This window comes from Loxodonta africana, chromosome 4 (assembly GCF_030014295.1).
Source record: "Loxodonta africana isolate mLoxAfr1 chromosome 4, mLoxAfr1.hap2, whole genome shotgun sequence".
Classification (NCBI taxonomy): domain Eukaryota; kingdom Metazoa; phylum Chordata; class Mammalia; order Proboscidea; family Elephantidae; genus Loxodonta; species Loxodonta africana.
Genome location: NC_087345.1, coordinates 11,628,824 through 11,653,531, shown reverse-complemented (window position 1 = coordinate 11,653,531; position 24,708 = coordinate 11,628,824). Strand labels below are relative to the sequence as shown.

Genomic DNA, 24,708 nt, shown 5'->3' with positions numbered 1-24,708 from the left:
GGGAGCAGCTACCGATGACAGGTGCTGTGCTCACATGGGCCAGGGACAGACAAGAGGGCCTGGTGGAAGAATCTAGCAAGACGCTGGTTGCTTGTGAGGTTCCCTCCCCTGCATGTTGAGATGCACAGGGGAGAGGGAGAGACTGGAGATTCAGTGGCCAGGGCCCTGTGTCTGGAGAAGAGGCGTCCCCAGGCGGCGCCTCGGCTCCTGCTTGAGGGCGGCTGATCTCCGGCTGGGATGAAGGCTGTTATGTAACAGGACCACAGGCTCGAGCCCCGCGTTCCTAGGATACTACAGGCAAACATGGGGTGGGGGGGGAGAAGCGGGGGGGCAGGGGAATGGGGGGGCAGGGGGGCGGGGGGGCGGGCGGTCACGGGAGAGGCAGAGGAGGGCGTGGGTGAGGCAGCTCTGGGCCAGCACCAGGTGTCTCCCAATTCTGCCTGGGAGCCCCAAGGCCATGGTCAGCTTGGGAAGAGTTGGAGGCCGGCTTGCTCAGGGCACCCCTCCTGATACACATCCCTCCAAATCTCTTCTCCTCCGAGACGCCAGGTGCTCGCACCCAGGTCCTCATTGCTCAACTGTTCTCTGCCTCTCGGTCTCCCCTCAGGAGACCTTTCTCAGGCCTCTCCCTCATCCTGCTGTGCTGGCACTGATAGAGTCCATCACCAGGTGGCCCTGGTTGTCCCCGCAGGACTTCCTTCCACAGGACTGTCAGCCCACTTCCCCAGACTTGGGAGCCTGGGACAAACAGTCACTGTCCTTCCTCTCACCCGCAGGGAGTGGGCTTAGGCAGTTTTTACATCAGGAAAGGAGGGACAGCTGACTCTGGTCATGGCAGATGATCCTGTGGTTCAGGGCATGGTGCCAGGGGGCTCTCTTATGTGGCTTTGGGTCCAGGGTGTTGTGGTTTTGAATGCTGGGGCAGTCCGGGCCACCCTCTGACATGGGCCTCATAGGAGGTGCTCCTGGGCCCTGCTAGCACTTAGGACTCCAACTGCTCACCAGGAGAAGCCCATTTTAGGGGACCCCTGCAACTCACCTGACAGATGAGCCTCAGGTGGAGTCTATGCCCACAAACAGGCCACAGCCTTTTTGGTGTCCCTGAATGGCCTGCATGGGTAGGTGAAGCTGGAAGGCTTCTTCCAAAAACTTCCAAAATCTAGAGGCAGAGGGCCCCTTTCTTGGTCCTGGCACCCAGGGTAGGCAGCATAGCACCCCAGGACCCCACCCAGGCCATCCCAGGATCTCTGGGTACGTGGACAGGTTACAGCTGGTGGCCAGCAGCTCGGCAGGGTCAGCTCCCAGCTGGAGAGGGAAGGGCTCTCAGGGGCGACTCAGGGCACTGCTCCTCAGACAAGGATCACCAGGCCTTTGAAGTGTGGCGGCAGCTGCTGGCTGCTGGCACTCCCTCTGATCTGCAGAGCCCTGCAACGCAGAAAGTCCCCCTTGCTCACTGGGGTGGGCAGAGCCGGGACCCAGTGCTGAGGGGACGCATCCAAGGCCTCAGGTAGAGTTTTGCCAAGCACTGGCTGGCTCTGTCTGAGGATTTTGGGTCTGGTATGGCTGGTGGGTCAAAGCAGCCACCTCCTATCACCTCTGCGTGTGGCATCGCACTGATGGCCAGAAGCATGAGGTCTTGTAGAGCTGGCAGATGCCTGTGGCCAACAGGGCGCACAAAATGGAGGTGCATCAATGCACCTCACAAAGACCCCACTCATTACTGTCCCCTCCACAGTTGCCACTTTCCAAAGCTCCCAGTCTCTCCAAATAGTTTCTAAAAATAAAGACATCTACCTCAAAAGCAATAGACCTTGGTGAAAGGGAGTACATACACCAATCAGAGCTAGAGTTTCTAGCATGGTACAGTCATGTAGCCAGCACTAAGTTCTCGTTGAGTCGGCCTCTCTTTCCGTTCGATACCACTCCAGCAGACCCTGGGAGGCAGACCACAGGTCTGTGAGTTCTGTGTGTTCATTACAATGAATCATTGAACCCAGCAGAGAAGTCGAGAGTGCCATGGGAGGGATGGCTGGTATCAGAACTGGTAAAAAGGTTGGAGAGAGGAGGTATGTCTGACCTCTGCCTCAGAGGAATCAGCCTTGGGCTGCTCATCTTGGTTCTGGGGGCAGACCCACAGAGGTGACCAGCCGCCATTGCCTCTGAGGAAGCAGGGGTTCCCTCAGGCTCCTGGGCCCTCGCTCTGGCAGCTTTCTGCGGGCCCCCATCAGGTGTGAAGGGGGCAGGGTGCTCTTCAGGAAACTGAGGACCTATTTACAGACTCCCCACTTTCTCTTCTTTACCCAGCCCTGTGACTGTGCCTCAGCACATGATTAGGTCAAATACATAGCGTATCTCCAGTAGGAGGGAATTTCCAAGGAAAGTCACACAGAACGTGAGAAATTCTAGGTGTGTTCTCACTAGACTTAGCTCTCCCACCTCTTGCAGTCTCTTGTTTCATTTCTTAGTTCAGAGACTCCCCCAGAGGTCCCACCTTGGGACCCCCTCCCTCTTGCTCCCGCCCCAGCCTACCGGGAACCTCTGCCTCTTCCCCGCCCCTGGAGAAGCAGGCTTTCCAAAACTCAGCAGGCCGGGACAAGCCTCCCTTGGCTTCAGGTTATAACGGCCACCTGGCAGTCCATCACCAAGGTCCGCCTGTTTGGCCAGCCTCCCTGTGGGCAGAGAAATACATGTCCAGCAAAAGGGTGGGTCTGTACCCCAGAGTCTGACTCTGTTTCCCCTCTGTGTCTCTGGGCCCTGATCCCTAAGGGCTTTTCTTCCTGTCTCTGCTCCAGCCCTTTCTCCCAAGGATTCTCTTCCAAGAGTTGGTTCTGTTCCAGGCCACTCACTCTAGCCCCATTTCTCGCTTCTTTCTTCTGCTTCTGGAAATACCTTGCTTCTCTAAACTGTATCATTAGCTCCTTATACCCCACCTTCCTGGACCCTACAGGGCCTTGGCTAGCCTCAGAGGCTGCCCCCCATCTTTCTGCCAGCCTTGATCACTCAGGCCTCCTTTTCAGGGGACTGTGTAGCATGAAAACACACTCCCAGGTTGAACAAGGCCTTCATCTTGAGCTGTGTAGGCAGGGTCCCTGTATGGGACCCCTTAAACCAGAGTCACTTCTGAGTGCAGCAGCACAGGGCTTATACCCAGAGACAAGGAGGAGACTCCTGGCCACGTGGCCTTGCTATGCTTCTCTCTCTCCATCCCCAATCTGTGAAAAGGGGAAAAAGAATGCCTGCTTCACAGGCTTGTTGCTAGGATCAGATCAGTTATCCTACGTGAAAATGTTTGCAAACTGTGAATTGCCATACTGTTTTCTCTGTGAAATGCAGAGTGCTGTGGCCGTCTGTTCTGCTCCCTCTACCTACATCACATTTGCAACCCGAACCCAAGCCCCTTCTCCCCACCTTCCTTTCTGTGGATGTTCTCCTGAAAGAACTGGAATATTGCAGGTTTGTGGACGCGCGTGCATGCACGTGCGCGCGCGCACACGCACGCACACGCACACGCACACACACACGGCTATCTCCTTGGAAATGCATGCTGAGGCTCTGAGGGGCATGTTGCCACCAGCCCTGTACCAGATGGGTCGGCAGGCTGTCAGTGGGACTCTGCAGAGGAGGCAGGGGTGCAGGGAGGAGGGGCTTGGTGTCTTCCTCCTGGTGGACTGAGGAAAATGAGCAGAGAGGGTGGACTCAGGCCAGGACAACTGTTGAGCTTGGCCTTATTAAAGGTCCATATGGTTTCCTCTACTCCCAGCCTAGGGGACCAGAGCAACACTGAGAAATAAAGACGTTTCCTTTCAGGGAAGGAGAAGGGTGGGGGGGACCTGTCCATGTGCTGCATGTGAGCAAATTTAATCATCATCAAAAACAGAAAACAAAAACAAGCCAGTTGCCATCAAGTCAATTCTGACTCACGGCGACCGCACGAGTGTCAGAGCGGAATTGTGCTCTGTAGGATTTTCAATGGCTGTGATCTCTCAGAAGCAGATTGCCAAGCCTTTCTTCCGAGGCACCTCGGGTAGATCTGGACTGCCAACCTTTCAGTTACTAACAGAGTACTTAATCATTTGCACCACCCGGGGAACCTAATCTTCACTACAAGCTTCTAAACTGTGTACTGCACCCGATCCTCTGGTGATGAACTCAGTGAGATCGTCCACCCTCAGGGCCAGCATGTGGTCCCAGCTCTCCTTTCTTCTCTCCTGTCTCTGGGGCCTAGAGCCGTCTTGGCTACCTCTTGGCCCTCACCACTCAGGGAAATGTGAGGAACTCATTCTTACCTAGACAGCTTCAAGGAGTGCCCCTTCCAGATGGCTTTGCATCTTATCAGGCCTGACTCACAGGCTAGGCTGCTAAAGGGATGAGTCCCAATTCTAACAGACACCTTCCCTGAGCACGGGCCAGGAATTGTGCTATGTGCTTTTACGTCACTGTCTCTGAATGGCTTTGCAAAGAAGCTGTGATTGTCCACCCTACAGATGAGGGAACTGATGCTCAGAGGTGGGAAGGCCACACGGTTGTCAAGGGTTTGCACCCAGCTCGGCCGTTTATAGGCTCTTCCCTACACACAGGATATCCTGGGGTCTCTGAAACCACGTCACAGGGTGGCCCCTTTTCAGTCACGCAGTCATTCGACATTGACTGAGAGGTCCCTGTTCGCCTGACATTTGTGTTCTATAGGAGAGAGACAAATGCTGAGCAGTCAGAAGGGTCAGGGCCAGCCTCTTTGAGGGAGTGACATTTGAGGCCTGGATGGTGAGGAGGAGGCAGTTACATGAGGAGCTTTCAGGCTAAGGCAACAGCACCTCCAAAGGCTCCTTCCTGGGGCAAGAAAGACTAAATGTGTCTGAGGAATAAATGGCCATTGTGAAAACAAAAGGGCCACTGTGGATGCAGAAAGTGAACAAGTGAAGGAGAAATAAGAGGTGAGGTTACAGGGCCTTGGAAAGCCTGCAGGGCCTTGAAGGCCACCCCACCACTCGCTCCGTTCTTGGGGAAGTGGCAGGTGAGGAGGAACGTAGTATCCCCAGAACCACCCAAGATGGAATAACAATGAGTTAACTTTAATTGAACACTTGCTATGCGCCAACTTCTATACTCAGCATTGTGCCTGAATCGATTCCTTGACTTATGCTACTAAGGCACAGAGAGGTTAAGTAACTTGCCCAAGGTCACACAGGAAGTGGTAGAAGCAAGAACCAGACCCATATGGTCCAGCTCCAGAGCCCACACCCAACCCCCGTGCCCCCACCACAGCTTCAACTGGAGAAACCTTGGGATGTGGCAAAGGTCAGAGGTGAGGGCTCCTCTTTGGAAACGGCACTCATGGGCAGCTCTCCCCCTGTAATCTAAGCCCTGAGAGTGGGGAAAATGCCAGCTAAACAGGAAATTAGTACTCTTGAGAGTTCTGATGAGATGGGCAAGAGGTAATAAAGAGACTCTACCCGCCACTTCTCCCCTGGAGGAACACACTCCCCAGGCACAAACCACAGAGCCCAGAACTAGGCAGCCACAGGTATGCGGACCAGAAAGGGGCAAGCTGCCTGCTAGTTGAGTGCTGGACTTGCCAGGAGGACATCTCATGTTTGTCATTCCAGGTTCAATTGTGAGTCAAAACACAATGACTGTTATTTAATGTTAGTAACGCTCCAAACGTATATGACTTGGCTCCGAAGGGTTTTGTTAACCCTCCTACCAGCACTGACAACAAAGTAAGCCAGCAAATATTTACTGAAGTTACCAGCCTGAACAAAGCACTGTGCTTCCGGCATTTTCTATGGGCAGAGGGCACAGATAACTGGTCTTTGTTGGAGCTCAATGGAAGCCTTATCGTCATTCTGCCCATACGCATACCAGGCTCATGTCACATTTCTCTGTACCTCAGAAGACGAAGTGGTGCTGTTCTTGGAGATGCTGAGTATATGGCCACACACACACACACCCACTGCTGTCAGGTCGATTCTGACTCACGGTAACCCTATAGGACAGAGTAGAGGTGCCCCATAGGGTTTCCAAGGAACAGCTCGTGGATTTGAACTGCTGACCTTTGGTTAGCAGCCAAGCTTTAACCACTGTACCACCAGGACTCCTGTACATGGCCAGTGAGATCATTGCATGGTATCTGGCCAAAGGCTCTTGTGCTGGAATTTGAGCTCCTCTGAACATCAGACTTAAGTAGTAATAATGTAAATGGGCAGGATGGCATTAGGAGAGTCACTTGGTCTGCGTATGCTCAACTGAAGCAAGCTTTTAAGCTGGGTTGGTTAGCAGGTTTCTGGAACGTTAAAGAGTAGAATTTAAAACTAGTCCAGCTCTGGAAAATGGACATTTCATGTACTGTCTCTGCTCTAGCTTCAACTCTAGAAGTTATCCTCAGGCCCACGGCCTTCCTCACGCCCCAAATAAATCTACCCCGACCCAACACAGCCTGAATGGAAGGGGATGAGGGCTCCCACCTCATTCTACATAGACACTTGCAATTGTTATCACAGCTAGTCCTTGTGAGGTAAACACATCCATCTCTTTCCAAGAGGGAAATAACTGAGGCTTACACAGAAGTCACTTGCCCAAGGCCACACAGCTGGTCAGTGGCTGATGGGAGAACCCACCCGGGTGCCTCCCAAGCTTACAAGGATGCTGCTGTTCCAGAACGCATGCTTCCCTCTGGAAGCCACTGCACTGAAAACCTATTACTAAAAACTACTAAGGTGCCCCTTCACACCTTTAAAATCTTAACCACATAATAACGTGTTCTTTTTATGGAGTTTCTTTCTTTGTGGGGCTCATAAACATCATGGAAATTAGCCAATTACCTTGCACATTTATTCCTCCACTAAGAGAAGGGAGAAGCAGCCCTGGTGTCACAACAGTTAAACACTCGGCTGCTAACCAAAAGGCTGGCGGTTCAAAGCTACACAGCGGCTCCATGGGATAAAGACCAGGTGATCTGCTCCTGTAAAGATTACAGCCTAGAAAACCCTATGGGACAGTTCTACTCTGTCACATGGGGTCGATAAGTATCCAAAATCGACTGGACGGCACCTAACAACAGAAGGGAGAAGGTTGCACTCGGTATTACCCTCACTTTACCAATAGGACACAGAGGTAGAGTGAGGTGTTTATGCTTTTCTCAGATCAGATGTAGAAGGAAGAGAACTACTGGGTCCATCCTCCTCACTGGTGCTGCTGTTACCAGTCAGCAATGTAGTGAATTCCACAACATGCAATTAAGCATGAGAGAACGTGTCCTGCACTACTGGGGACACACCATTTGCCCTTCGGTTATCCAGGTAAAACCCCTCTCTCTGGGGAGTGTCGGCACATGAACAGACAATAGAATCAAAATTAAGTCTTAAAGTCCTAAACTGTTTCCTCATTTCTCAACAGTCACTTGCCTGTTAGGTTGGTTGCTCAGGGCTGGGTGATGGGTGGAGTAGGCATTATCTGTTTTGGATAACTGTAGTTTTAAAAATAATCTAAACCTTTGCTTCCTCTTACTACCGCACGCCTTTGTCATAATCAAGTGTTATAACTTTCCACTGTTATGTTTTCATAAATCCTCCTCTAACACCTTGAAAATGTTTTGTTTCCTTTAGCACAGAATCAACTAGACTGCAGTGAGTTTAATAAGGTTGGAAACCCTGGTGGTATAGTGGTTAAGTGCTACGGCTGCTAACCAAACTGTCGGCAGTTCGAATCCACCAGGCACTCCTTGGAAACTCTATGGGGCAGTTCTACTCTGTCCTATAGGGTCACTATGAGTCGGAATCGACTCGATGGCCCTGGGTTTGGTGTGTTTGGTTTTTAGTAAGGTCACATTAGCCAGGAAAACATACATTTAACTCTAATCTGGCAAGTCTCTCCATGACCACGCTAACTATTTTTTTTAAAGCTTCATATATAGTTTTTATCCATTTCCTTGGAATACCCTTTGAAATTTGTTTCTAAAAACTTCTAGGCCAGATTCTCCTAAAGATGTCTTAGATAGCTCCATACAGAATTTCCACTAACAACAATTCTACAACAGATTTTCTGTGCACAATTTAATATTTCCACTACATTGAGAGCAATCTAGACGCTACACCAGCCTCTGGGATAGTGAATACACCAGGAAGTGGCTGTATACCCATCACAGTCTCAGTACAATGATCAGTTACCATCTGTTACAGTCTGGCAACTGTGTCTTTTACATGCATTGGCTCATTTAACCTTCACTGAAACTCTGTAAGGTGGATCTGCCCTATCCCCATTTGACATACAAGGAACAGAAGGTCTGCAAAGGTGAAGCAATAGGTTGGAGGCATCAGGCTGAGTCTAACTAGCGACACTAAGAAGTGAAGTTTGGAATCAGACTCCATCACCCCACAACTAACACCATCCAAAGTCCTATCCAACTTCTTGCTTTGCAGGCCTGCTCAGCTTCCCTGCTTTTTCATCCTCAAATTCCAACAAAATCCCCATAGCACCAGCACAACTTTCAACTAGCTGGGTGTTGGGCTCAGGCCTCAATGCCAGGAACCCAAGACTGCCTTTTCCCCCAGCCCCTCCTACTAGAAGGCTCGGAGCCATTGGAGGGATACAGGATAAACAAGGCAAAGTCCCTGCCCTCTGAGAGTTTACAGAGGGAGAGCCTAGTATTGCTTAGGTTTAAAGCGGAGTATGATCTGTACTGTAAAACGTCACTAAGTTCTAGGCGCTCTTTAGCAGCAGCTTCCTGTAATGCCTTCATATTTTACATTTTACAAGTGTTCTGAGGAACCCCAGGGAGCATCTGTATTTTAAGAGAGAAGGTGGTTCTCCCCAAAACCTGTGTAATCGGTACCTTGTATAAAGTTTTGTTTTCGTTTTTAGGAAAATGAAGGGCAGGGGTAGAACGAAATAGGTTTCCAGAGCTGTTTTAGAGTTTATCTAGCTCAACTCCTTAATTTTCTGGATGAGGAAACCGGCTCCAGTGAAGCAAATGGGCTTTTCCAAGGTCACGGCTAATAAGTAGGCGGGCCGGGGCCGGTACCGGCACCGGTACCGAGCGCGCCCTAGCTCAGGGTAGGCCCCTCTCCTCACCCCGGGCCTCGAGAACGCGCCTGCACGCTCGAGTTTATTTGGCAGCCACGCCCGCCCCAGAACCCAGGAAGCGCGGGCAACCTGACACCGCTGCCGGCAGCGGCCCAGCCTGCCCGGCGTTCCCCGCGGGCTGGGCCAGGTCGCCGTCCCGGCCCTGCCCTCAGCCAACCTCTGGGGCGCGTGGGAGGAAGGGCGCCGGCTGGGTCCCGCATCCGAGTCGCAGGACTCTGGGCAGTCCTCCCCGGAACAGGAAGGCCCGCCCCTCCCCCCGCCCCTCGCCCCCTCCCCGCTGCAGCGCTGCACGTGCTGCGCCTCGTGCACTGACCGGGCCCCGCCCCCGCCCCCATTGGCTGCGCCCGCACCCCTCCTGCTCCCCCGCCCCACGCACCCAACCTCGGGTGCGGCTCCACGTGACCCGCGGGGGCCGTCCGCGCAGCGCGAGCGGCTCTCTGATTGGTTCCCTCGTCCGGTCGGTCCGCTCCCAGCCCCGCCTCCCTCCAATGGCGCGTCCGGAAGGTTGCGAGGGTGGGATGAGAGGGAAAGAAAAGAAGTTACGGCTGCCTGGGTGTTATGAAGAGAAAGGGGAACGTGAAACCACTGGTAGAGGGGAAGGGGCTGCAGCCGAAGAAGGCCTACGATACCTACCCCAGCAAGAGCCAATCAGGTGATACAAGGCGGACGGGGCGGGCCTTCGGCGATGGTCCTCACCTGCCCCCGCACGTGTCTCGCGTACCCCGGCTGCCTAACCAATCACGGCCTGGAAAGCTGCGCCTGCCCTTCATCCAGGGTGGGCCAATTGGAAGCCGCGATCCGGGGACGCTGGCCTCGCCTCATGAATAATTAATGAGCCAAAGCCGGTTCGCAGGCGGGGTAAGGATGGAGGGAGGCGGGGGTGCCGCCGGGCGCCTGCGCAGTAGCTGCCCGAGTCGGCAGCTGCGGCGGGTCGCACGGCTACGGCCCATCTCGGGGGGCGGGCGGGGGAGGCGCGGCGCGCGAGCAGAGCGCCGGGCACGATGTCCGACGCGGGCGGTGGAAAGAAGCCGCCTGTAGAGTCGCAGGCGGGGCCAGGCTTGGGGCCGGGGCGCGCAACTGGGGAAAGAGGCCTGCCGGGCTCCTTCCCGTTGGTCCTGAAGAAGCTGATGGAGAACCCCCCGCGCGAGGCGCGCCTCGGTGAGGGGGGGCGGAATCCGCGCGGATTGGGGGCGGGGCTCTTGGGGCGGAGCCTCGTGGGGGCGGGACTGGGAGGTCGGAGGTCAGAGCGAAGGGATCCCGCGCAGGGGGTAGGGGTCAGGGATGGCGCGAGCCAAGAGGGCGAGGCAAGGGGCTTGGGATTAGCAGGTCGGGGGAGAGTTGAGAGAGGATGGCTCAGACAGGGAAGGATCGGGAGAGGGTGGGATGGGGTCTCGATGAGAGGGTTCTTTGGAGGGGCCCGGAGGAGGCTGATGGGGGGTCGGTAGCTGCACTTAAATGACCCTCACGGGCAAGGCGCCTTCTCTGGGAACGCCCGCGTGAGAAGTACTCGGGATGCTTCTTTACAATGCCGATTCCTGGGCACCACCCTTCGTTCTCCGAATCTGCCTCTCCTGGGACGGGCATCTGCATTTCGAAGCCCCCACCTCCGTGATCCTAAAGTCCGCTAAAGTTTGAGAAGCGCCGGTTTGTATACAGTAGTGGATGACTGTGTGTATGGCCTGCCCCCTTCCCGGGAGGAGGGCCGTGTCTTCATCCCTGTGTGTGAGGATCCCCAGCTACTAGACACACTGGAGATTTTCTGGAAATGTGTCTCCCGGGTGCTGCTGAGGTGTGGAGTGGGGGAAGGGTGTCGGAAGAAGGGACACAGGCACCTTCTGTGGAGAAGGCTTGGGGGGGCGGCAGGTATAGGGGTGCGACTCAGAATGAGACCACTGAGGCCTGAACCTGGTTGTTGGGGTGGACCCCAGACTCTAGGGCCACACAGGTCCCTGGAGTATATGTGGAAAGCAGGTTTGGCCTTGTTTTTTGGCCTGGCAACGTGAGGTTCAGGGATGAGCAGGAATGCCACTTATTGTGGAGTTGTAGGTGCAGTGAAGTATGCTTTTAATCCTAGACCTTTGAATTTCTGAGAGCCATCAGTGTGGTTCAGGAATTTGGGAAGAGATAGGCATTTTGAGTTGCCTATCCCAGAGAATTTTCTCTTTAAAAATGCCATTTCTCTTCGTTTTCTGGGTGTGTTCTGAGCCTTCCTTCCCTACGCTGTTGGTGTTGGGTTATAAATAGCTTCAGCACATCAGGTGAGGCCAGGCTCTCTCCTCTTGCTTTGGGATCTCATGTCCACAAACCCCTTTTGTTTGTTTTTAGAGATGCTTTGTTCCAAATATGGAGCTGAGACAGGCTGCAAGGACAGGAATATACATATGGCAGGTTCTTGGTTAAAATAATAACTATCCATAGTAATAATCCTGTCTGCAGGAGGCTCACAAAGCATTTTGACATAGTTCATTTAGTCTTGCACAACAAACCTGTTGGGCATTATCCCCACTTTCCAGATGAGGAAAGCTGAGTCTCAGAGAGGTGAGGGTGCTTCCCCAAGGTCACACAGTGGGGCCTATGATTCTCAGTCTTGTGCTCCTTCTACTGGATCACACTGATAACCACTGGTGTTAATCCCAGTGACCTGAGTGATGATGGGCCTAGGCCTTTATCGTTCCTTACTACTTAAAACTTTATCTTACAAAAGAAGTCTGACTTAAAATAGCATTAATTGCTTGTTGTTGTTAGGTGCCATCAAGTCGGTTCCAATTCGTAGCAACCCGCGCCATCCTCATGATAGTTGTTATGCTTCAGCCCATTGTTGCAGCCACCGTGTCATTCTTTCTCACTGACCCACCACTTTACCAAGCATGATGTTCTTCTTCAGGGACTAGTCCCTCCTGATAACACGTCCAAAATATGTGAGGCGAGACCACCCTTGCTTCCAAGGAACATCCTGACTATACTTCTCCCAAGACAAATGTGTTGGCTCTTTTGGCAGTCCATGGCACGTTGTATATTCCTGTCCAACACCCTAACTCAAAGGCGTCAGTTTTTCTTCAGTCTTCCTTACGCGTTGTCCAGCTTTTACAAGCATATGAGGCGATTGAAAGTATCAAGGCTTGGGTCAGGCGCACCTTAGTTCTCAAAGTGACGTCTTTGCTTAGGCCAGGCAAAACCTGGAACTTATTCTCACTTGTCCTTCAATATGGCTCCTTTTCTGCCTCCTCCCTTCTCCTGTCTCCTTTGATCCCAAGCAACCCCACCCAGCGTAGGTCATAGTCACTTCTAAACAGATTGTGGAGTCCATGCCTCGAGGGAGGAAAGCAGGGAGGCCATCTGACCTGCCCAGCCCACCACGGCTTGGACAACTGGTTATAAAGCAAAGCCTGGAACAGAAAGGAGTTGCAAAAATCCAGGTTAACTCATATTAGAAGCCGTGATCAGGTTGTGTCTGTCGGAACCTCCAGCTTCATAACTCGTGGGGTGTGTCCATTTTTATTGGACCAACTGGTTGCTTTTTGGCTGCTGTGGTCTAGGAGTCCATGCGTGACTGGCTTGTTCCCAATGTCATCATGTTTGATTTCTCCTTTTCACTTTAGAATCCAGAGTTCAAAGTTGTCTCGCTCAATTTTGATAACCCATTATGAACGTGTCATGATTTTATCTCCTACTTCCCTGACTGGCCTCCCTATCGCTTTGATTTCCTTCCAGCCTTGTCAGGTTTCTTGCTTGTCTTTTTTTCTTAATTGCCCTCTCTTGAATATCCACGGGTATAAATTTTTGAGATAATTAGGTGGGATCTGGTCCCCACTAAATCGATTCATTTTGCTTTGAATGGGAGCAGTCTTTTTCCTACAGCTCCACCCCTCTCCTTCCTCCCCGAAAACCTGCCTTCAGGCTTTCCTGCTGATTCTGGGATAGGGTTCTTGAATTGGCTGCTTGGGAAAAGGTTCTGAAAAGACAGCTCCAGGCCCTGCCTATTAATAAACCAGAAGGTAGTCTGTTCACAAACCCGGCATTCATTCGTTCAGCATACACAGTCACGACTTAGGACAGGGTTCCATTCCAACAATCCTGTCCTAAGCCAGTTCTGATGTAAGTTGAATATCTTTTTCTTTAAAAACTTCTTTACTGTTGCCGTTTATTGTCAGTGTCTTTATATATCTGATCTTTATTTGTCTTTGAATATCTGCAGGTGAACATCTGGGAATAACATCATAAACAGATTTACGCACTGCAGCAGTGGTTGTAGTACGTGTTACCAACAGTAAGGTGTATGGAAAAAAAAACAGTCCTAAGTGTGGGTGGTCATAACTTGAATACTGCACGTTGTAAGTCAGGGACTACACATTTTCCTATCACCTGCCGTCTGCCTGGCCCTGTGTTGCCCCTCAAGACCTAGAAATGAACCGGAACAGTTCTGCCCTCAACGAGCCCACAGTAATAATGAGTGTTTATCGGGTGCCAGGTACTCTGCAAGACACTTCTGATGTGATTGCTAAAAGTTCACGAAGAGGCAGTTCTATCCTTATTTAGAGAGAACCATGAGGCTCAGAGAGGTTAAGTAACATAGCTGAGGTCACAGATCGAGTGAGTGGCAGAGCTAGGATTCTAGCTCTTGGCCTGTTGTGTGAAGAGCTGTAACTGGAAGAGATAGGAAAACACAAAAGTCCTTGACCTGCAGATCTCAGCCCTTTCTACCCAACATGTCAGGTAGGGCCAGAAACTCCATTTCCTTCCTTGGCACTTCTCACCTGCAGCTGCTAATCCCACAGCCCATTCTGAATTTACCTGGGAGCAGATCAGGGCTCAGAGCTTGCTGTGAGCACCTGGGAAGCCCAGGCCTGGATGAGGGCATGATGCCATCCCTGGCCAAACTGGGTTATCCCAGAGTGCAGACTGGGCTCCTGGAATGCACGGGATGGAATCGGGATACAGAGATGGGTCAGCCCCCTGCAGCTTGATGCTCCATTCCTGGAATTGCGTTACCCACTTGCATGGTGTCTCAACACAGATTTTGTATCTGCAGATAAGGAGAAGGGGAAGGAAAAGCTGGAGGAGGACGAGGCCGCGGCGGCCAGCACCATGGCCGTCTCCGCCTCGCTCATGCCGCCCATCTGGGACAAGACCATCCCGTATGATGGCGAGTCTTTCCACCTGGAGTACATGGATCTGGATGAGTTCCTGCTGGAGAATGGCATCCCTGCCAGCCCCACCCACCTTGTCCAGAACCTGCTGCTGCCTGTGGCCGAGCTGGAAGGGAAGGAGTCAGCCAGCTCCTCCACTGCATCCCCACCATCCTCCTCCACCGCTGTCTTTCAGCCCTCTGAAACTGTGTCCAGCACAGGTTGGTGACGAGCCTTGGGACAGGGCCACCTGCCCGTCCCCATCCAAGGGAGTCAGTCCAGCTTCCCACCAAGGCCTGCTTGTGTCCACACTCCCAGTGGGCCCTTTCTCTGAGGGGAGGGCCTGGTGGGCCTGCTGTGTGGGATACCCTGGGCTCCCCACTCTTCCGCACAGTCCCCCGAGGCTGGAGATAAAAATAGGAGCTGCAGCAGCGGCCGTCAGAGCCTTTCTGCTGGTTGGTGTGTTGCAGATGGTTAGGACGGTGGGGTGGGAGCTGATCCAGCCTGAGGCTTCATGGCATAGAAATCCCGTCTGCATTTCCTCACCACTGCTCTTTGTCCTTACTTGCTCTTGGCTACAGGTGATCGGGAAGCTGAGGCGGTAGTAATAATATTGCTTGTTTTTACCGTTCTTACAGCTAACAGTTACTTGGCACTTAATTATCTGCCTGGTATTAACATGTAACCCCCACAAGAAGTTTATGAGGTTGGTACCATTATTGCCGTTTCATAGGTGAGGAAACTGAGGCACAGAGAAGTTAAGTAGCTTGTCCAAGGTCACACAGTGGGTAGGTTGTGGAGGCAGCCCTTGACACCAGGATGTCTAACTCCATAGCCAGGTACCACGTAGGCAGTGGCACGAAGAAGGCATTTCTGCTGCCCTGGGCAGCAGCACCTTCAGGGGCCTTGTTTCATCCACACGTCTGTCTTCTGGTTTACCTCAGGCGGTTTGTTGTTTGTTTGTTTTCATGCCCCTTGGACCTGATCCCACCAGAGGAGGCCCCTGGCCCCTGTTTCAGGGGCTCTGTGAAACCTTCTACAGGCTCAGTTAGAGGCATACAGGCTGATGGCTCCTGGGAAGCACCCTGGAGCTGGTATGGAACCCAGGGAACCCACTGCCAGGGATTTCTCACGCATTATTGTTTTTAACTCTTCGTTACAGAAAACTTTTTAACTCCTTATGGGAAAATTTTTATACAAATAAGAAATTAAGAGAATGGGATACATGAGCCTCCGTGCAACCACCACCCAGCTTCCGTAATTCTTAACTCATAGCCAGTCTTGCTTTCTGTTCCTCCTCCCATTCTCCCACCAGATCATTTTCAGTCAAATCCTAGACATTATACCATTTCATCCATAAATATTTCAATACATGTGTAAAATATAAAGGTTCTTTCTAAAAACGTCACAAAAGCACCAGCTTTACATCTGAGATTGACGGTAAATTCATCAGCATTCAAACTGGTCTCACAAATGTTGTTTTACAGTTTGTTTATTTGAGTCAGGATTCAGACACGGCTTACACACTGCGTTTGGTCGATACATCTCTTAAATCTTTTGTGTAATCTGTAGGCTCCACTCTTTTTTTCTTGGCAGTTTATTTGTTGAAGAAATGAAATAATTTGTCCAGTAGAGTTCCCCACGTGCTGGATTTTGCTGACTGGATCCCTACAGTGCTGTTTACCATGTCACTCTGCCCTTTGTTTTTTTTTCCTGCAAACCAGCAGTTAGATCTGGAGGCTTCCGGTGATTCCAGTAGAATTCCTATCTGAAGGCCGCTCATTTCTGTGCCAGCCAAGTTGTCCTAGAAGGCTGGTTCTGTGGAATGGAGCCCCGCATCTTGCACCTCAGACCACCTAGGTGACATCACCTTTGATTTTTTTTAAGTACACCTTCTTTCTTAAGTTTTACACAGCTCCAAAGTGAACCCATCAATGTAACTACCACCCAGTTGAGAAAATGGAACACTGTAGGAATACCGAAAGAGCCTTGTGACTGTGCCCAGTTATTACTCCCCAAGGATAATCGCTGTTCTTGTTTCCATTACCAAAGATTAATTTTGCTTGTAGTTCAGCTTTCTGTAAATCAAATTGTATGCTGTGTCCTCTTCTGTATTTTTAACTGTTATAAATTGATTATTTTTATATTATTACTTGAATTTATAGCTAGCTTTATAGTGTTGTTGTTAGGAGCCATTGAGTCGATTTTGACTCATTGCAACCCCATGCAACGGTAGAACTGCACCGTAGGGTTTTCTAGGCTGTAATCTTCATGGGAGCAGATCGCCAGATCTTTCTCCCACAGAACTACTGGGTGGGTTCAAACTGTCAACCTTTTGGTTAGCAGCTGAGTGCTTAACTGTCACTCCACCAGGACTCCCAGCTTTGTAACACACGATGTAAACGATGTGGGCATCAGGACCTCTTTACACTAACGAAATAGATGTATAGAATATACTTCGCAGGGTACTCTTTTTGCAGAAAATCCCAACAGATGATGTGAGATTTGTACGGAAGAATTGTACACAGGCTAGAAATGAAAGTAGAGTTCTTCCTCTTCTTTCTTTCAGTTCCTCCTGTAGAAGAGACACGAGCACTGTGTATTCTTTTATGTCTGGCTTCTTTCCTTCAACTTTATGTTTGTGCAAATCACCCCATGTTGGTGCACGTAGTAGTGGTTTGTTCATCTTTATTGCTAAAGGGTATTCCATCGTTTGAATATACCACAGTTTACCCATTCTGCAGTCGATGGACATTTGAGGTGTTTCTTGTTCTGGGCTTTTATAAATAGCGCCACCGTGGACATTCGTGTGCATGTGTTTTGGTGAACATACGTTTATTTAGTAGAATGAATGGGTCGTCGGACATGTATATGTTCAGCTTTTGTAGGTCCTGCCAAGTAGTGTACAAGGTGATTGTATCAATTTGTATTTCCACAGCAGGGTATAGGGGTTCTCGTTGTCAGCCTTAGATTTTAATTTGACATCCTTTGTAACAGGCATCTCAGAGAAGAATGTCTAGACAAATCACCAGCAAACCTCTCAGCTCTCCCTCCTCGACTCCTTCAGCTCCCCCAGCAGAGGCACGGAAGGCCTTAGAGCCCATTGCTAGAGTATGTCCACGGAACTGTCCCCTGGATAAGGGAGGACTCCTCAAGTCCTTGCCCCTAAGCCACCTTCTCATAAATTGTCCCCTTTTGTTCCTGGCCTTTTTGTGCCATTCTGTTGCTGAAACTGAGCCCCATCTTGACATTTGATTGGCTGCATTTTGAACAGCATTTCCCCACGGTGGATACCTTGGCTGTTGTTCTTGCAGGTGTAGGGCTTGGCAGGCCTCGGTGTGTCTGCAGTCACCACATAGGTCCCTGGCCATACACTCCTCTGACGCTTAGACCTCTTTGTAATTAACCCACCTCCAATAGGGTATAGCGAGTTTCTGTGCAGGATCCTGTTAAAACCCAAGGCTGGTCATCCCAGGCCTCTGCCCGGAACCCCCTCATAGCTTCTCATCTCAGGTAAAGCAGCAGCACTGTTGACAGTTCGAACTGGGTGATTTTTTTGTTTGGAGTAGAGGGAGGGACTATGCTGTGCACTGTAGGATGTTTAGCGGCATCCCTGGCCTCGACCTACTAGATGCCAGTAGCATCCCTCCCATCCCAGTATGTCCGAATGTCTCCTGCAGGGCAGGATCACCTCTGCTGAGAAAGACTGCTTTATTGGGATTAAAGGCTCTGCGTGATCTCTTCTCTCCCCTCATTCATCTACTCTAGCCACACTGGCCTCCTTGAACACACCAGGGAAGCACCTACCACAGGGCCTTTGCACCTGATGTTAACGTTTTCTGAAATATTCTTCCCTCAGATATCCACATGGCATTTAACATTTATACTCATGTACGTAAAAAAAAAAAAATTTTTTTTTTTACATATATGTGTGTGTGAATATATGTTTTTTAGTTTCGTTTAACGTCACCCTTCCCCACTAGAATAACATTCCATGAAGGCAGGGATCTTTACTTGTTTTGTTGATTGCATTAGCTTTGCCAGGACAGTATCTGGCATATGGTAGGTGTTCAATAAACGTCTGTTGACTGAATCATTCTTTTGTGTCCTCCTTTCAGTAGCATTGACTGGGTAAGCCAAAGGTACAGGATTTTTTAATAGCTCTTATCTCTAATCACAGACAACCTTTGACTTCTGAAAACAACTTTAATCCAGTCCATTATAAAGCCAGCAGCCAGGTGAGGCAGGGAGGAGCAAAGATCCCGAGTCAGCCAGACCTGGACTCAAACTCTAGTTAGAAGTCATTTGTCATTTCTGTGACCTCACCTGTAAAATTGGCTCATGCTGGACTCCCTTTCAAAGTTGGCAGAGACTGAGTATGGTGCCTGGCATGCCTCGGGCACTCAGAAATGGCAGTCATTTCTCTTATTCCGTCTGTGTCTCAAACCCATCCTGGGTCACAGAGAGACTCAGCTGTTTCTCATTACTTGAGAACTTGAACCCACAGGAAGTTAAGGAGGCATGATTGCATATTTTGCTTAACATTTGTGGAAAAAAACAATCAGAAAATGCTGTCTTTTTTGAGGGCCTCTGTTTCCTTTTTAGCATTCTGTTCCCAAAGAGAAGAATTCTCTCCATGTTTTTGTTCTGGAATTAACTCACATGTGCCAGTCTGGCTCAGAGGCTGTGCTGTTGTGGGCTTTCTCCCTGCCGGTAGCTGTGGTTTGTGCAGCCTGGAGATTCAGGCAGGTGCCTGGTTGTGTGAAGTGGGTGTGGGTCTTTTCTGCCCTGTGGGCTGCTTCTGGACCAGCTGCCTTCTGTGTCTTTCAGAGTCTTCACTGGAAAAGGAGAGGGAGACGCCCAGTCCCATTGACCCCAACTGTGTGGAGGTTGATGTGAACTTCAACCCTGACCCTGCTGACCTAGTCCTCTCCAGCGTACCAGGCGGGGAGCTCTTCAACCCTCGGAAGCACAAGTTTGCGGAGGAGGACCTGAAGCCCCAGCCCATGATCAAAAAGGCCAAGAAGGTCTTTGTTCCCGACGAGCAGAAGGTAACTTGGTATCCTTTGTGCTTAGACATTTAAGGTGTGCCCAAGAGCCTAAGAGTTGTCCTTCCTCACATTTGGTTTGATCTGGAGGCGTGTCCCTCCTGTGGACACCGTTTAAAAAACACGAGTTCCGTTCCTGAAGCCACATCCTGCAGTAGTTGGGTAGAACTAAAGGAGTCAGTGGTGTTTGGCCCCTGTGTGACTCCCTGTAGTTTCTTACCTCACCCGGGACCACTGGCTGTGGCCACGCTCATGCTCTCTTGGCCTTAGCCCAAACATCAGGGAGAGCTCACTAGGCCACAGAACTGGGGTTGAACAAGTCCTTGCTTTGAAGAACAAAAGATAGCTTGTATGTGGCCGTCCCCAGAGAAGAGCAGACAGATCTCAGGCTGACGGGTCTGTGAGAACTGGCAGGGAGCGGGGAGAGATTTGCACAGTTTTTCCCATCCTCTCATATTAAAAAAAAGAAACTCACAGGGAGGACTTTTCATCCAAGCTTTGGAGTCAGGCAGACCTAGGGTCAAACCCTAGTTTGCCAGCTACATCCTCGCCATGCCTCAGGTTCCTACTCTGTAAAATGAGAATAACCGTGTTTGCCTCTCAGGGTGTTGCCGAGGCTTTAATAGTGATGTGATGGCAGCAGGCGTTTATATGGTACTTACTGCAGAGCAGGCTTTGATAGAAGCACTTTATACACAAGAATTCACTTGATCATCAAATGCCCCCACAAGAAGTTGCTGTTTTTACCCGCCTTGTAATGATAAGAGACCTGAGGCACTGAGACGTGAAGGAACTTGTGTGGTCCCAGTGCTAGTAGGTTAATAAATAGCAGAGCCAAGATGTGTACTGAGGGGACTAAACCCAGACGTCCAAGCCCTTACCCACTGCCAAGAACGCCCGCGTGAGGCAAGGTATAGATGGCGCTATCAGCTGAGGCAGTACATAGAGGCCTCCCAGTGAACAGTTTCCTTCTCTCCACTGTGTATCCTACCAGAGGGCTTTGCTTCTCATCCTGCCTCCCTGAAGGAAGGGCGGTGCCAGTTATTTTCCCAGGGACCCAGCTCTAGTTCTGGCCACATGAGATGAGTTTTGAGGGGAGTCTCCAGTGTGGAGTAGTGGTGGGAGGAGAAAGGTTAGGCTCCCAGATGGAGAAAGACAAGACACCCACAGAAGGCACTTCCCCACAGGATGAAAAATACTGGACGAGACGCAAGAAGAACAACGTGGCGGCCAAACGGTCGCGGGATGCCCGGCGCCTGAAGGAGAACCAGATCACCATCCGGGCGGCCTTCCTGGAAAAGGAGAACACAGCCCTGCGGACGGAGGTGGCCGAGCTGCGCAAGGAGGTGGGCAAGTGCAAGACCATAGTGTCCAAGTATGAGACCAAGTACGGGCCCTTGTAACCCCTGTCCTCCCACCCAGGCAGAGCACTGCCTGCACCTCAGACCTCTGCCTGGGGGCGCCCTGAAACCCGCACACGCGTGGAGACTTAAGACTGTCATCCGCGAATGACGGCGTACCTGCTCCAGGCACGGTCACGTCTAAGCTTCATCATAACACGGCCAGAGCACACGGGGACCTCCCCGGGGCCAGCTTCCTCACAGGTGGGGAGCGTGAGAGAATCTGCATAGACGAGTGGAGCGGCCTTAGTTTCTGTTCTTGGATGTCCCAGCTGAATCAGAGGGGGCCTCTGGATTACCAGTCTCTCCTTTCACAGAGCCCTCAGGCTCTCCTTGACTCTCCCTCAGCTTCTGGCCTGGGCTGCCAGGGGTGTCTCCACAGAACGAGTCTTGATGGTTACTGACGCCCTCACATCTTCTCAGGTAGCAGGGCGCGTTTCTGGGCAGGGTGTGTCTATCATTCACCTTACCCTCCCCACAAAGGCTTTGAGAGAAACAATCTTGCTCCCACTCCTCAGTGAGTGTCTGCATGGGTGACGGGCCCAGGAGCGGGTCTCCGTGCAGCCTAGATGGTGTTTGAATGGGGCCTGCGGCAGAAGTACACCCCACCGTTCTTAGCTCCCACACCTGTTTTCTCTCTGAGGCCTGGAAGCCAGGGAGGAGGCCCTGGAAATTGGCTCTCTCTGCATGTCACCTACTATGGAGCGGAGACTCCCAGGGCCACTGGTCTCTGAGCTCTGACCACCAGGGCACAGGAGACCTGTCGTCTCCTCTCCTCCAAGTCACTCGTGGAGGCCACCTGAAGCTCTTGTTTGTCCCATACACTGGGCCTCTGGGCCTGCTCTTTCTTTTCGTTACCCAGTAACCAATCTCAAGTCTTAGATTTAAAAGGAACTCCCCCCACACCCACCTAGGAAGCTTTAACTTCCTGGACCCCAGGATGCAGCTTCCGCATGGTGTTCAGAAAACTGGCCTCCATAGCCCCCCTTGCACAGTGGGCACAAGAGCTGGGGTGTATTTCTTGAGAAGCGCCCGTTTTTTTCTGCTCTGCTCACTGGTGTGGCCAGGCCAGGGTCTGCTCTCCCTGAGGTGGCAGAGGGCTCCTAGTGCTTCAAGATCTGTCTTCCTATGTGAGCCACCCACAGGGGTCAGCAGGCAGCCCAATCAGAGGTTGCTGAGGTTGCGAGGCAACCTGACGGGCTAGCAGGCTCTTGGGACATTTACCTGGGCCTAGGATCCTCTCAGTCTTGGTCCCAAGAGACACAGGACACCCACACAAGCCTGGCTGTGGTGTGGGGGGGTTCTCAAGTGCAGCTGTGGCTTCCTCTGCACCACGGCCACTTCTTTCTCTTATATGACTGGAGTTTTGCTCTGCCGAGAATAACTGAGAAAACTCTGACCTTTTTGGTCAGTTGGGGCACCCTCAAGACAGGTGTATATATTTGCTCAGGGCAGGCAGCCTGGTGAAGAGGCATCAGACGGGATGGGTGCACTCTGTCATCTTACCACTGGCTTTATTTAAGATGGCGGCTCAGAGGCCCGGGCCACAATTTCTAAGACTTTTCATAAACACAGGTGTTAAGCCCAGGGGAAGGCACCCCCTGGCCGTGGACCATACCCCGAGGAACACCAGGGACTGCACATGCACCTCTCTGGGGGACTTGACAAGGATCCCCAAGGCCAAGGGAGGTCACCCCTGCCCTCCAGGCCCCTGACTTATACTCTGTGGTTCTATCAAAACCATATACACACTTTTCACTCTGTTGTAACCACACACAGGGCAGTTGCATCCGGCATGTCAGTGTCCTGCCTGGGCAGCTCGCCCGCCCAGCATTCGCCCTCTGGTCTGGCTCCTCACCAGGAGGGCACCTCTCGTTTGTTATTGGTGGAAGAACCTCGAGCTTCCCAGCTCTTCATTTTCTTTGGCCAGAAACTGTATGGTTTGTGTTTTTTTCAGTTTCATTTTTTTAAAGAATGGACACTTATTCTTGGCTGGTGCCCGTGTGCCAACCCAGTGGGTGGGATGACAGCCTGGTGTCTCTCCTCTCTTTCCCACCTTCTGCCTGTTCAGCGTCTCCCCTCCCCCACAGGCAGTGGGTGTCTGGTTCCTTCCCAAGTGCTTACTTGGAGAGAGTGCGGCTGTGGGATTCTCTTAGAAGAGGTCCTTCGAGTCACGAGCCTAGCAGGAACAGGAAGGAGATCTGTGTGGAAGCTGGCATTTTGGGGAGAAGTGCTCAGATAAGCTTGTCTCCTTCCCTGGGCCAAGAGTCGCACCTTTGTAGGCAGACAGAGGTGGCACCTACTTGGTTTCCATCATGGAAATGCGCATCTCTGTGACTCCCTTTTGGACTCCCTCCCTCCGTCTTGGGGCTAACAGGGACTGAGGCCCCTGCGCCCAGGTCTTTGACATGTTCTAAAAACATTGGAGGCTAGAGAAGCCGTCGAAAATGGCTTCCCATGGGTTCTAGGTGGGCCAGGAAGGGCCGTTCACTTCCCATGTGTCCTGTCTTCAGCGTTGAGGCAGCCTCATTGCAACTTCAGACAGACCAATCTTGAATGAGCTAGAATGTTGCAAGCATATACATGTAATAAATGTATATCTAGATGTAGATATATAGAGAGAGAGAGAGAATTTTCCAGATGGACAGCAGCCTTGTGGAGGACCTGGGTAACTCTCTTGGACGAAGGAAGGGGTTTGTCTGTCTGGGTCCTGAGGTTGGGGAAGGCACCTGGCAGTGAACCTTGGCTTTTGGTAAGCATTGCCCTGCTGAGGGGCTCCTGTGGCCCTGGGAGGGCAGCTCCTGCAGTCCTCGGGCAAGGTGGGTGGCAGGAGGGGACCCAGCTGAGAAACGCCCTTCGTGCTGGCCACTCCTGCCCAGGGCCCTAGGAGCTGTGCTTCATGGAGCACAAAGGGCTAACAAGCCCCGGGTTTCATTGGAAAGCCCCACCCCAAAGTTCCTTTAACATCTGTTAATTTAGTGCAATAAATTTTTCTAGAAAATGGCAAAGATGACTTCCAGGTGGATATTGCTGTCTTACGGTTTGGGCATGCCGGAACACCACTTGGTTTTATTTTTCTAAGTGCATGTGACATGTTAGCGTGTGTGGGGCTCCACGCCCTCCCCTGGGAGCTGGCATTCCAGCGGGCCCCTCTCTCCTTTACCTTTGTTGGGGGGAGAGGTCCAGGGGAAGACTCCCTTGGTCCCAGCTGGAGAGGGTGGAAGCAGGCTATAGCCCATTGGCCTTATGTGCGTGTGTGCGTGCGAGTGGGTCACTGCTGTTGGGCCGGAGCGATGTGGTGGGAGGGAAGCCGGGAATGTGTCCTTTTCAAAACAAATTAAATATTTTGAGAAGAGAATTCTGGGCTGTCTGTTTTGTCCTCACCCCCCTTCAGTGTTTCCTCCCTTTGTGTTATTCTAGGGGCATGAGGGCTGAGCCAGGAGAGTTTGAGCTCATTAGAACCCTCCCAGGCACCCCTTTGATCACCACACCCTTGGCCAGAACACCTGTGCCTCAGTTTCCTCATCTGTCAGATGGAACTAATTCCTGCCCTGCCTGCCTTGCAATTTATTGGGCAAGGACAAATAAAATAGCAGACCGCGATGCTTCAGGGTGCCAGTGCCATTGTCACTGACTGACTCAGCATTAGGGTCCCTGGGTCCCCTGCTCAGGACTGGCCTGGGTTCCCCCAGGGCTTTCATCTGGAGCGTGGGGGCAGTCCCTGCTGCAAACCCTTCACCCCTTCTCCCTCCCCTCCGTTCCCTCCAGTGTGGGAGCTGGTAGGGGCTGCTTTCTCATAGGGCAGGGAGCTGCCTTTTCACCACTAGGACTGCTCCACCCTGGCCTCCGCACACGGCATGCTGTTAGGGCCTTATGGTTTGAGGGACCGTGAACCACTTGTAATTTTGTTTCTGAGGAGCAAAAAATGCACTTGGACTTTGGAGACACACAAAAAAAATTTTTTAATAGACTTAAAAAAAAAATAGCCATTTTACAGTTAAACATTGAGGCTCAGAAAGACCAGGTGATATACCCCAACTCACAGCGGTGATACTA

The 24,708-nt window shown here is 51.5% G+C and overlaps 1 protein-coding gene and 1 long non-coding RNA gene across 5 annotated transcripts in view; one reads left to right on the top strand and one right to left on the bottom strand.

Moving 5' to 3' along the window:
* The window catches only part of LOC135231160 (uncharacterized), a 16,223-nt gene extending 6,261 nt beyond the window's left edge, over positions 1-9,962 (bottom strand). Inside the window, exons 1-2 of one of the 2 annotated variants that reach the window (XR_010321682.1) lie at positions 9,712-9,962; positions 1,040-1,425 (exon numbers count right to left, since the gene is read on the bottom strand). This is a non-coding gene — a long non-coding RNA (uncharacterized LOC135231160). The remainder of the gene's footprint in view (positions 1-1,039; positions 1,426-9,711) is intronic. The other variant, XR_010321681.1, reaches the window with a different exon arrangement.
* TEF (TEF transcription factor, PAR bZIP family member) overlaps positions 1-24,708 on the top strand; it is a 25,014-nt gene extending 306 nt beyond the window's left edge. Inside the window, exons 1-4 of one of the 3 annotated variants that reach the window (XM_023559893.2) lie at positions 9,572-9,730; positions 14,108-14,425; positions 19,035-19,255; positions 20,440-24,707. In XM_023559893.2, coding sequence (XP_023415661.1) covers positions 9,637-9,730; positions 14,108-14,425; positions 19,035-19,255; positions 20,440-20,655 — 849 coding nt within the window. In that variant the 5' untranslated portion in view covers positions 9,572-9,636 and the 3' untranslated portion in view covers positions 20,656-24,707. Of the gene's footprint in view, positions 1-9,571; positions 9,731-10,061; positions 10,237-14,107; positions 14,426-19,034; positions 19,256-20,439 lie in introns of those variants that run through there. The other 2 variants (XM_003419744.4, XM_023559894.2) reach the window with 2 other exon arrangements.